This window comes from Capra hircus, chromosome 2 (assembly GCF_001704415.2).
Source record: "Capra hircus breed San Clemente chromosome 2, ASM170441v1, whole genome shotgun sequence".
NCBI classification, from domain to species: Eukaryota; Metazoa; Chordata; class Mammalia; order Artiodactyla; family Bovidae; genus Capra; species Capra hircus.
Window position 1 is genome coordinate 49,263,467 of NC_030809.1, and position 13,927 is coordinate 49,277,393.

The following is a 13,927-nucleotide window of genomic DNA, read 5'->3' on the forward strand; positions in this document are numbered from 1 at the left end:
AGTGTGTGTGGAGCCTCAGGACACACGGAATAAACTGGAGAAGCCACTCTGAAGATTGGATTTGACCCTAAAATAAATACATGAATATATATCCTTTGAAAGTCTGCCACCCTTTAGCTTGTCTTCTTGTCTCTCTGGTGAAGGCATGGATTTTTCCACAAGGAATTCTGGGAGATGAAGCAGTCCACAGGTGAAACCAACCAATTGGCTGATATCAGGAAGGTTTTGTTCCTATCTATATCGCCTATTTTTCATCATAAAGGACTTTGATATCCATGTTCCACTATTCCTTGTAACTACCATGCAGTGTTAAGTATTTTTTACAATGGAGGGTAAGGACACTTTTTCTGGTTACTGTATACCATTGGAAACCTACCTTGAAACGAGCTTGCGTGCTTTCTAAGCAGCCAGTTTTAAACCTAGAGAGAAATATCATCATATCTGGTCCATGGACATATATTCTGTAAGATATTTCTGATATAATAACTTATTTTCATTATCGCTCCTTTTTCAATTAATTTCCAATAAAAGAGAACAATAAAAGTGTTGTTTTATATCTTTACTCTCTCAGTAATGTGCAACATAAACATAATAGTGTTAAGAAGTCAGAAATAACTTAACACAGTAGCCATAGAAGATGTTTATATTTGCAAAATTTCAACAGTGATCTTCCCTAACTTCCCCCAAATTAGCATATTTGTTAACCAAATTAATTAAGAAGCTTTTCAAAATAAAAGCAATGTTTTAAATAAATAAATTTTCATAACCATAGAACATTTAGTTCTGTTGGAGGTAACAAACATATTATACTCAAGTACTTTATGAAGATATTAGGATAAAAATTATCTGGATGCAATTATAAATGTACCCGAATTAGTCATTTGCTTTTTTGGCATGTATGTTTTTCAGCATGTGTTAAAATTATGTAATAAATTTTTGTAATCAGTTAGTCCTTAAATCATCACAATGTTATCTGATGCACAGAATTTATATCATCTCAAGATGATGATATGATATTGTTTGGACAATGTCTTTAAATTTAGTACTATAAATTAAATGCAGTGAAAGCCAAGACCTCCTCTCTGCCCATGTTTGTTAGAGAAAATGAACGCTAGATCCCCAGTTTGGAAGAATGAGACATTCTTAGAAATCTCAACCTTGGAATTTCATAACTGAATATTGTTATCACATCAAAATTCTAATCTCAACAGAGTTTTCACTGTGTTTCAGAGTGGGTGGGTATAAATTCACTTATGATCAGCTTTTCCAATGAAGTCACATCTGTTTAGTAAACTACAAAAAGCTTTCTAAAACTTGATTTTATTTAATAAATATTTTAAAGAGTTCACTAACTGATCCTCCAGAAATTCTGATCAATTGTTTAGCTTTCATTCACTTTTATTTCTACTGTGATTCTTAAGAATTTGTCTAGTCTATATTTAATCTATTAAAATATCTACGCATTGGTAACTTTGGCTTCCTTCCACAATAAGCTATGTTAAGATGTCTAAATTAAATGACAAAGGTAGAGAAGTAAAAATTAAACACAGCAACAGGTTATAGTAAGTGCTCTTTAGAATTTCAGATTAACAAATTTGTCCCAAAATGATAAGTAATAACTTACCAAATGAATAATGCAACACAGAATATATTTTAACAGAATCTCAATCTCCCTCTTCCCTTCCCATCTATCTCTGTCAATCTTTCTTTTTGGCTCTCTATCTATCTCTCTATCTCTGTCTCTCTCTCTCACACACACATACACACATACACACACTTCCACCCACATCCATACATGAGTGTGTACACAAACTCAGAATTTTAAAACACTGCTACCAGAGGTTTTAACTTAGATAAATTAACTACATTAAAATACTGACGCTGTGAAAATATCTGTTTATGTCCAATATCCCATAGAGGGCATCTTCTTGTGAATTTCTAAAAATCTTAAAGAAAGCAAATCAGAAGGGAAAACCAGAGTCCTTGGCAGGAAGTCTAGGTGAAGGCATTGCTGCCGCTCGGGGTCACAGCTTCCCATTGTCCTCACAGCTCTCCTTCTCCTCTATGGCCTCCAGGCTGCGCTTACTCTTCACCTCAGCACCACTGCTGGGGGCTTTACTGAGGCCACAAGACAAGCATGCCAGCTGGATCTGCTTCATGTTTTCTATGGCTTCATTCTTGGCGTTCTTCAATAGGTCTCCCTGGCCCTACAAACAAGCAGAAATAAACATCAAAGAAAAAAGTTACAGGCCAGGAAGATCCTGAGTGACATCATCCTATATGTTTCCTGCTATTGCTCTGCGAGGAGCAGACTCGGACTTGAGAGCCCACTTTTGCCAGGTTTAGGCTGCATTCTTTTCTTGCATTATTGAGGGTCTTTGTAATTTAACTCAAGGACCTCAACCTGAGCTTTCACCATTGGTTCTGTGATTGCCGGCAGCCCCCTTGAGATTCCTGTTCCCACAGAGGAAAACACCCTCCTCTGAATGTACTGAGGACACTCGACCTTTCCATCACCAGGGTTTGAGACTTTACACATTGCTACATCTCCTGTCCCACCCAGCCCAGGATTCCTAAGCTCGGGAGAAAACAAGGAAAGAAGCTCTTCCTCAAAGAACCAAAAATTAAATCAGTTCCTTGGTGTACAAGGGCTTACAAAGCAAAATATCTTTCATAAAGTAAATCATACACCCTTATGCTTGGTGAGATGCTGTTTTATTTTTATTTATTTTTTAATACATTGCATCATCACTGCAGTTTGCAGTCTGATAAGTTACAGGTTACCCACATTCCTTCTATCTCTTCCATTTCGTCAAAACAATGTTCCCATCTCGTTGATGGAGGAGAGGCTCTGGAGGCTTAGTGTGTCAATTAAAACAAAAAAGCAAACAAGGATCACAGGGAATCATCCATTGTCAGTTACATCACAGCCTGAGTGATCTTTTTCCATTATCTTTTTTTTTTTTTTTTAGTTCATTGTTGTGATGATCAAGTATGTATGCCGACACTGGCCCAGGGGGCTGAAGTAAGTATGGGGAAGCCAGAACACATCTCTACAGGTACAGACAAAAGAGGAAGCAGTTCTGTCTCCTAGCTTCATTCTCATGACTATGCATGAGAGTATGACCTTGAAACTGGAGGTTATACGAGCTGCTGGAGAGTTTCTCTATAAAGCAGAGACTCCGAGAAAAAGAATAAATGAGAAAAGTCATCTATTTTATGCATGATATGCTGTTTGCTTTCTTTAATTTGATGAAGGCTTTCACCTCAGGGTATATGAGAAAGCTTGTATTTAAAATGCTTTGGAATATTTCCTCAAAATCTGTATAAGCACTTGCCAGTTCCATCTTATGTCATAATAGCTCAATCCTTCAAACGACACTTTTAAACACAGGATGAGTAAGTAAGGCATTGCCTAATATTTTTGTTATGGTGTGCCTGTGTGCTAAGTAAATTCAGTCGTGTCTGACTTTGTGCGACCCAATGGACTGCAGACTGCCAGGCTCCTTGACCCATGGGATTCTCCAGGCAAGCATATGGAGTGGGTTGTCATACCCTCCTCCAGGGGATCTTTCCATCCCAGGGACCAAACCTGCATCTCTTATGTCTCCTGCATTGGCAGGCAGGTTCTTTACCACTAGCACCACCTGGGAAGCCTACCGTATTTCACACACCACACTTAGAATTTAGCCTAAGACTAGACGAGAGACTGAACACACTCTAGGATATAGAGGGACTTTCAAAGGGGAAAATATGCACTACACCAGCAGAACTTGGGAAGCATAGACAATAACAAGCTCCCTCTGAAAGTTAAAAGAAGGTCATATCCGCCTTGAAAATGCAGTCCTTAAGCAATAACAATAACATACAAAGTGCTTGCTCTCTGTGGTCATCCTTCTTCATGCTTTATATATGTTCATTATTCAATTGTCACAACATCCCCACAAAATATGCATTTTTCTTATTTGAAGTTTAGAGTGAAAAAACAAATAGAGGCCCAGAATGGTCCTCATTCCCAGAGTCACACAGCTACTAAGTGGTAGAGCTGGGGTTGAAATAAAGTCTTGCAGTTGACTCCAGAGTCTGTAGTCTTAACCACTACAGATGATTAAGTCTTAACCACTACAGATGATATGGCATCTCTTCAAGGCAAGTTGTGCACTCTACAAAGCACATTAAAGCCTCCCAGTCATCGTTACCCTTGGAAACAAGATAGATAAAAAGACAATCATTGTCCAGGTGGCACAGAACTTAGAGATGGGATCTACAGTCAGGAAGATAAGATGCACCAAGGTATGTTGGCAGGGACAAAAGTCAGAGGATCTTAGTTGTGCTTTTAGCTCCAACAATTTCTCCCTATGCCACTTTATCTCTTGTAAAAATGATAAAAACATTCTTCTGCCTTCCTCAGAGTTTTAAAGATTAAAGAAAGTATGTTGAAAAGCTGTTTCTGATTTAAATAATCACAAGTAAATATGCTATTAGGTGATATGAAAAGCAATTGACATAGTCAACTACTAAATAGTGGGAAATGGCAACCCACTCCAGTATTCTTGCCTGAAGAATCTCATAGACTATATATAACCTGTCAGGCTCCTCTGTCCATGGGGTCCCAAGAGTTGGACACGACTTAGTGACTAAACCACCACCACCACCACTACTAAATAAATGTCTTGATGTTGTGCACATTTTAATATAAATTTTGCCAACTTGTTTAAAATGCATACATATATAAAGGTTTGTTTTTACTGAGATATGTATACTGCTACTGCTTTTACAAATGCAAACATCCCTTTAAAAAAACTGTATTAAACTCATTTTCAGAGTATTAGTTTTAAGTGCTCCCTTTTCTCTTAGTGTTGAAATTTTCATCAAGCATTTTTAAAGCATGACAAAAGCAAAGCTGGCATCTTTCCTAATTGCAAGAGAGCAGTGAAATACACAAAAATATCAAGCTTGATACTACTAATGCATAATGCTCTCATGTCTCTTTTCTGGCAGCAGGTTATGAACACATCTAATTAATCAGCCAGAATGTCATCTCATCGGTTCTGAGAAGTGGCATCAAGGCCTAAAAGCCAGACTGTGTCAGTTCTGGTAAACAGAAGTCACTCTCTAGAAAACAAAGGCCAATTGGAGAAGACAGCTTGTGCCAGTACACAAAAACACAAGGACATCATCTCTGGATAACTAAGAGACAACACGTCCTGGGTACATGATATAGGCAGGTAAAAAATATTAAAAGAAAAATTAATCTATTAACTAATAGAACAAGAAAAATGAAAGACTACATTATTAAAATTTACACTTAAATAGTGATGTAAACATGCTGTTTCAATTTTCTTTTTAAGAAGAAAATAGAGAGGTCATCTTTCTGTTCTGTGACTAAACTCTTTGAGTCCTCTTGATTAAATAAGCAGAAGCAGAAAAGACTCATTCTAGGCAAAACTGTAAAGAGGGTGAAGTTTATTGTTAACAACCCCCATCTTGTCATTCCTTTTCAGGGCTGACTTCTTCCCACTACATGTGCAGTGATTTCTATTGACCAACTAGCACCCTTTCTCTACTCCATTACACTCCCTCTCAAACTCCTCCTAACTAGCCAGCTTATACCATAACTCTCCCCTTGAAATAGCTCTGTCTTGTGTATCATTTCCCACAAGATATATTAGGTATTTAGATCACTTAGCTAAGCCAAATAAACATCTATTTCTGCTTTATTGACTATGCCAAAGCCTTTGACGGTGTGGATCACAAGAAACTGTAGAAAATTCTGAAAGAGATGGGAATACCAGACCACTTGATCTGCCTCTTGAGAAACCTACATGCAGGTCAGGAAGCAACAGTTAGAACTGGACATGGAACAATAGCCTGGTTCCAAATAGGAAAAGGAGTACGTCAAGGCTCTATATTGTCACCCTGCTTATTTAACTTATATGCAGAGTACATCATGAGAAACGCTGGGCTGGAAGAAACACAAGCTGGAATCAAGATTGCCGGGAGAAATATCAATAACCTCAGACATGCAGATGACACCACCCTTATGGCAGAAAGTGAAGAGGAACTAAAATGCCTCTTGATGAAAGTGAAAGAGAAGAATGAAAAAGTTGGTTTAAAGCTCAACATTCAGAAAACAGAGATCATGGCATCTGGTCCCATCACTTCATGGGAAACAGATGGGAAAACAGTGTCAGACTTTATTTTTGGGGGCTCCAAAATCACTGCAGATGGTGATTGCAGCCATGAAATTAAAAGACGCTTACTCTTGGAAGGAAAGTTATGACCAACCTAGATAGTATATTGAAAAGCAGAGACATTACTTTGCCGACTAAGGTCCGTCTAGTCAAGGCTATGGTTTTTCCAGTGGTCATGTATGGATGTGAGAGTTGGACTGTGAAGAAAGCTGAGCGCCAAAGAATTGATACTTTTGAACTGTGGTGTTGGAGAAGACTCTTGAGAGTCCCTTGGACTACAAGGAGATCCAACCAGTCCATTCTGAAGTAGAGCAGCCCTGGGTGTTCTTTGGAAGGAATGATGCTAAAGCTGAAACTCCAGTACTTTGGCCACCTCATGTGAAGAGTTGACTCATTGGAAAAGACTCTGATGCTGGGAGGGATTGGGGGCAGGAGGAGAAGGGGACGACAGAGGATGAGATGGCTGGATGGCATCACTGACTTGATGGACATGAGTTTGGGTAAACTCCGGGAGTTGGTGATGGACAGGGAGGCCTGGTGTGGTGCAATTCATGGGGTTGCAAAGAGTCGGACATGACTGAGCAACTGAACTGACTGTGTAGTATTCATTTAAGGAGTATTATAACTGGGTATTTCTAAAGAGTATACTTAGAAATTCACCTCCAACAGAGGTCTTGGGAGAAAGGCAGAAAGGAGAGAAGCCCAAGATAATTCATTTTACTTGGTGGTATATAAAGCATAACATCTCTTGGGAAAATAAATCTGAGATTGTAATGGCCTGGAATGAACAATTAATGGACAATCTGACCTTTGAATACCCAACTTGAAAGAAATGTCTAGCTGTTGCCAACATTTCAATATATGAGCAATCTCATGGGAACGTTTAGCATCTCTCCAGTATTAAGGACACTTCAGGGGAAAACATGAGGACTGCTTCAATCTGAAGAGAAGTAAAAGTAATAAAGGGTATCTCAGGCAGACTGATGCTGATGAGACAAAAGAATATCAAAAGCCCCAACAACAATGACCTCCACGGTTATTTGGCTTCCAAATGTCATAGTCCATGGAAATCCCAACACACTGAAAGAGTAACACTTAGAATCATAGAAAACCACAAATCACTACAGAAATTTGAATCTAAAAATTAATGATTAATGAGTTTTTTTAAAAAAGGTACATTAAGCATTCATAACCAAATCTTTCCAACATCATTAAATTACAGTTAAAATCTAGAAATCAAGAAATATGTGATGCATTTAGATTGCAAATGGGACTGATATACTACCATGCCACCACAATTTTTATTACTACTAATAAATTATTACTGACAATAAAAAGCAAAAATAGACACACAGATGTAGAGAACAAATGTATGGACACCAAGTGGGGGGAAAAAGAGGATGGGAAGAATTGGCAGATTGGGAATGATTATATATTACTATGGGCTTCCCAGGTGGTGATAGTGGTAAAGAACCCACCTGTCAATGCAGGAGCTGTAAGTAAGAGACCAGGGTTCAATCCTGGGTTTGGAAGATCCTCTGGAGGAGGGCATGACAATTCACTCCAGTATTCATGCCTGGAGAATCCCAAGGACAGAGGAGCCTGGCAGGCTGCGGTTCATAGTGTCACAAAGAGTCAGACACAACTGAAGCAACTTAGCATAAGAGAGATAACTAATGAGAACTTACTGTACAGCAGTAGGTGGGGGGGAAAGAAGGCACAATCTATTTGTAGGACACATATTAAGCTAACCTTAAAAATGCATTCCAATATACATTAGGTGAAAATACCGTTTGATTCCACTTATACGAGGTACCTAGAATAGACAAATTCATAGAGTCAGAAAGTATATTTGTAGATGTCAGGGCCCAGGAGGTAGGGGGTGAGTGGGGAGGGGGATGGGGAGTTAGTGTTTAATGGGGACAGACTTTCAGTTTAGGGAAATGAAAAATTCAGGAGATGGATGATGGTGAGAGGTGCACAACAATATGAATGTACTTAGAACTGCTGAACTGTACAGTTAAATATGGTTAAATAGTATGTTTTATATTTTGTGACTTTTACCACAATAAAAAAATTTTTTTAACTTAAAAATACTATTGTGAGGGCGCGGTCCTAAGATGGCGGAGGAATAGGACGGGGAGACCACTTTCTCCCCTACAAATTCATCAAAGGAACATTTAAACGCTGAGTAAATTCTACAAAACAACTTCTGAATGCTGGCAGAGGACATCAGGCACCCAGAAAAGCAGCCCATTGTCTTCAAAAAGAGGTAGGAAAAAATGTAAAAGACAAAAAAAGAGACAAGGGATGGAGCTCCGTCCTGGAAAGGGAGTCTTAAAAAGAGAGAAGTTTCCAAACACCAGGAAACACTCTTACTGCCGAGTCTGTGGTGAGCCTTGGAAGCACAGAGGGCAACATAACAGGGAGGAAAAATAAATAAATAATTAAAACCCACAGATTATGAGCCCAACGGTAACTCCCCCAGCAGAGAAGCAGCACAGATGCCTGCACCTGCCACTAGCAAGCGGGGGCTGGGCAGGGAGGCACGGGCTGCATTGCTTAGAGTAAGGATCAGGTCCGAATGCCCCGAGTGTGATCAGAGTGAACTAACTTGGGCTAGCAAACCAGACTGTGGGATAGCTGCCATGTGAAAAGCTCTAACATAAGACACCACCAAGACCGCACACAGAACAAAGGACGGAACAGAATAAGCCGGCTGCACACCATCCCCCTCCGGTGACAGGCAGCCAGAGCCGGAAGGGCTGGAAGTGGGCAGTAGCAGCCCCAGAGAGACGTTATCTACCAAACTGCAAGCAGGCTTCTTTGCTAACCAAGACTTCTTGGGGTTCTGGACAGTCATCATCCGCCTGAGAAGGTGCAGCAGTTTTACACCCAGAAAACCGAGCGGCAGGGATGCGAGAGGCGATAAGTCACAGCGATCGCGCTCGCCAAACACCTGAGCTGCTCGGACCTGGGAAGGGCACAAAACGCAGGCCCAACCGAGTCTGCGCCTCTGAGGACTACCCGAGTGCCTGAACCTGAGTGGCTTAGACCTGGGAGGTGCGTGCAGCCCAGGGCCGGCCTCGGACGGTTCCCAGTGGAGCAACCTAGAGCCTGAGCTGTGTGCGCCGCGACGGGGGCAGGCCCAGTGTGGCTGAGACACTGCGAGCACACGCCAGTGTTATTTGTTTGCAGTGTCCCTCCCTCCCCACAGCGTGACTGAACAAGTGAGCCTAAACAAAGTGTCCACCACCACCCGCCTTGTGTCAGGGCGGAAATCAGACACTGAAGAGACCAGCAAACAGAAGAAGCTAAAACAGAGGGAACCGCCTTGGAAGTGACAGGTGCAATAGATTAAAACCCTGTCATTAGTACCTACTACATAGGAAGGGGCCTATAGAGCTTGAGAAATATTAGCTGGACCAAGGAACTATTCAAAAATGAATTGACCCCACACTGCCCACAATACCACCAGAGAAAGTCCTAGATATATCTTTACTATTTTTACGATCATTCTTTTTTTTAAACTTTTTTAAATTTTTAAGTCCTCTATTACTCCTTTAATTTTCACTTTTATAACCTACTATTACTTTTCAAAAAAAAGACCCTATTTTTAAAGCAAATTTCATGTATATATATTTTTTAATGATTTTTGTGACTTTGTTTTTTTCTTCTTCTTCTTTCTTTAACATTGTATTTTTGAAAATCCAACCTCTACTCTATATTTTTAATCTTTGCTTTTTGGTATTTATTATCAATTTTGTACCTTTAAAAACCCAATCTTCAGTACCCATTTTTACTTGGGAGTGAGATTACTGGCTTGACTGCTCTCTCCTCCTTTGGACTCTCCTTTTTCTCCACCAGGTCGCCTCTGTCTCCTCCCTCCCCCTTCTCTTCTCTACCCAACTCTGTGAATCTGTGTGTTCCAGATGGTGGAGAACACCTAGAGAACTGATTACTGGCTGGATCTGTCCCTCTCCATTTCATTTCCCTCTTTTACCCTCCTGGCCACCTCTGTCTCCTTCCTCCCTCTTCTCTTCTCTGTATAACTCCGTGAACATCTCTGAGTGGTCCAGACTGTGGAGTGCACATAAGGGAATGATTACTGGCTAGCTTGCTCTCTCCTCTTTTGATTCCACCTCATCTCATTCGGGTCACCTCTAACTCCCTCCTCCCTCTTCTCTTCTCCATGTAACTCTAGGTGTCCCTCACTGTGGAGAAACTTTTCATCTTTAACCTAGATGTTTTATCAATGGTGCAGTATAGAAGGAGAAGTCTTGAGACTACTGTAAAAATAAGACTGAAAACCAGAAGCAGGAGGCTGAAGTCCAAATCCTGAGAACATCAGAGAACTCCTGACTCCAGGGAACATTAATCAATAGGAGCTCATCAAATGCCTCCATACCTACACTGAAACCAAGCACCACCCAAGGGCCAACAAGTTCCAGAGCAAAACATACCACACAAATTCTCCAGCATTACAGGAACACAGCCCTGAGCTTCAATATACAGGCTGCCCAAAGTTACCCTCAAACCACTGACATCTCATAACCCATTACTGGACACTACATTGCACTCCAGAGAGAAGAAATCCAGCTCCACCCACCAGAACACCGACACAAGCTTCCCTAACCAAGAAACCTTGACAAGCCACTGATACAACTCCACCCACAGTGAGGAAACTCCATAATAAAGAGAACTCCACAAACTGCCAGAATACAGGAAGGACACTCCAAACTCAGCAATATAAACAAGATGAAGAGACAGAGGAATACCCAGCAGGTAAAGAAACAGGATAAATGCCCACCAAACCAAACAAAAGAGGAAGAGATAGGGAATCTACCTGATAAAGAATTCCAAATAATGATAGTGAAAATGATCCAAAATCTGGAAATAAAAATGGAATCACAGATAAATAGCCTGGAGACAAGGATTGAGAAGATGCAAGAAAGGTTTAACAAGGACCTAGAAGAAATAAAAAAGAGTCAATATATAATGAATAATGCAATAAATGAGATTAACAACATTCTGGAGACAACAAATAGTAGAATAACGGAGGCAGAAGATAGGATTAGTGAAATAGAAGATAGAATGGTAGAAATAGATGAATCAGAGAGGAAAAAAGAAAAACGAATTAAAATAAATGAGGACAATCTCAGAGACCTCCAGGACAATATTAAATGCTCCAACATTCGAATCATAGGAGTCCCAGAAGAAGAAGACAAAAAGAAAGACCATGAGAAAATACTTGAGGAGATAATAGTTGAAAACTTCCCTAAAATGGGGAAGGAAATAATCACCCAAGTCCAAGAAATCCAGAGAGTCCCAAACAGGATAAACCCAAGGCAAAACACCCCAAGACACATATTAATCAAATTAACAAAGATTAAACACAAAGAACAAATATTAAAAGCAGCAAGGGAAAAACAACAAATAACACACAAGGGGATTCCCATAAGGATAACAGCTGATCTTTCAATAGAAACTCTTCAGGCCAGGAGGGAATGGCAAGACATACTTAAAGCGATGAAAGAAAATAACCTACAGCCCAGATTACTGAACTCAGCAAGGATCTCATTCAAATATGAAGGAGAAATCAAAAGCTTCACAGACAAGCAAAAGCTGAGAGAATTCAGCACCACCAAACCAGCTCTCCAACAAATGCTAAAGGATACTCTCTAGATAAGACACACAAAAAGGATGTATAAACCCGAACCCAAAACAATAAAGTAAATGGCAATGGGATCATACTTATCAATAATTACCTCAAACGTAAATGGGTTGAATGCCCCAGCCGAAAGACAAAGACTGGCTGAATGGATACAAAAACAAGACCCCTATATATGTTGTCTACAAGAGACCCACCTCAAAACAAGGGACACATGCAGACTGAAAGTGAAGGGCTGGAAAAAGATATCCCATGCAAATAGAGACCAAAAGAAAACAGGAGTAGCAGTACTCATATCAGATAGAATAGACTTTAAAACAAAGGCTGTGAAAAGAGACAAAGAAGGACACTACATAATGATCAAAGGATCAATCCAAGAAGAAGATAGAACAATTATAAATATATATGCACCCAACATAGGAGCACCACAATATGTAAGACAAATACTAACAAGTATGAAAGGGGAAATCAACAATAACACAATAATAGTGGGAGACTTTAATATCCCACTCACACCTATGGATAGATCAACTAAACAAAATTAACAAGGAAACACAAACTTTAAATGACACAACAGACCAGTTAGACCTAACTGATATATATAGGACATTTCACCCCAAAACAATGAATTTCACCTTTTTCTCAAGTGTACACGGAACTTTCTCCAGGATAGATCACATCCTGAGCCATAAATCTAGCCTTGGTAAATTTAAAAAAAAAACTGAAATCATTCCAAGCATCTTTTCTGACCATAATGCAGTAAGATTAGATCTCAATTATAGGAGAAAAACTATTAAAAATTCCAACATATGGAGGCTGAACAACACGCTTCTGAATAACCAACAAATCACAGAAGAAATCAAAAAAGAAATCAAAATATGCATAGAAACAAATGAAAATAAAAACATAACAACCCAAAACCTGTGGGACACTGTAAAAGCAGTGCTAAGGAGAAAGTTGATAGCAATACAGGCATACCTCAAGAAACAAGAAAAAAGTCAAATAACCTAACTCTACACCTCAAGCAACTAGAAAAGGAAGAAATGGAGAACCCCAGGGTTAGTAGAAGGAAAGAAATCTTAAAAATTAGGGAAGAAATAAATGTAAAAGAAACAAAAGAGACCATAGCAAAAATCATCAAAGTCAAAAGCTGGTTCTTTGAAAGGATAAATAAAATTGACAAATCATTAGCCAGACTCATCAAGAAACAAAGGGAGAAAAATCAAATCAATAAAATTAGAAATGACAATGGAGAGATTACAACAGACAACAGAGAAATACAAAGGATCATAAAAGACTACTATCAGCAATTATATGCCAATAAAATGGACAACGTGGAAGAAATGGACAAATTCTTAGAAAAGTACAACTTTCCAAAACTGAACCAGGAAGAAATAAAAAATCTTAACAGACCCATCACAAGCATGGAAATTGAAACTGTAATCAGAAATCTTCCAGCAAACAAAAGCCCAGGTCCAGATGGCGTCACAGCTGAATTCTACCAAAAATTCTGAGAAGAGCTAACACCTATCCTATTCAAACTCTTCCAGAAAATTGCAGAGGAAGGTAAACTTCCAAACTCATTCTATGAGGCCACCATCACCCTAATACCAAAACCTGACAAAGATGCCACAAAAAAGAAAACTATAGGCCAATATCACTGATGAACATAGATGCAAAAATCCTTAACAAAATTCTAGCAATCAGAATCCAACAACACATTAAAAAGATCATATACCATGACCAAGTGGGCTTTATCCCAGGGATGCAAGGATTCTTCAATATCCACAAATCAATCAGTGTAATGCACCACATTAACAAACTGAAAAATAAAAGCCATATGATTATCTCAATAGATGCAGAGAAAGCCTTTGACAAAATTCAACATCCATTTATGACTAAAAAAAAAAAAATTTCCAGAAAGCAGGAATAGAAGGAACATACCTCAACATAATAAAAGCTATATATGACAAGCTGACAGCAAGCATTATCCACAGTGGTGAAAAACTGAAAGCATTTCCCCTAAAGTCAGGAACAAGACGAGGGTGCCCACTTTCACCAC

The 13,927-nt window shown here is 39.3% G+C and overlaps 1 protein-coding gene across 1 annotated transcript in view; it reads right to left on the minus strand.

The window, feature by feature from the left end:
- The window catches only part of PLCL1 (phospholipase C like 1), a 376,318-nt gene continuing 362,935 nt past the window's right edge, over positions 545-13,927 (minus strand). The window contains exon 6 of the mRNA XM_005676315.3: positions 545-2,207. Coding sequence (XP_005676372.2) covers positions 2,025-2,207 — 183 coding nt within the window. The 3' untranslated portion in view covers positions 545-2,024. The remainder of the gene's footprint in view (positions 2,208-13,927) is intronic.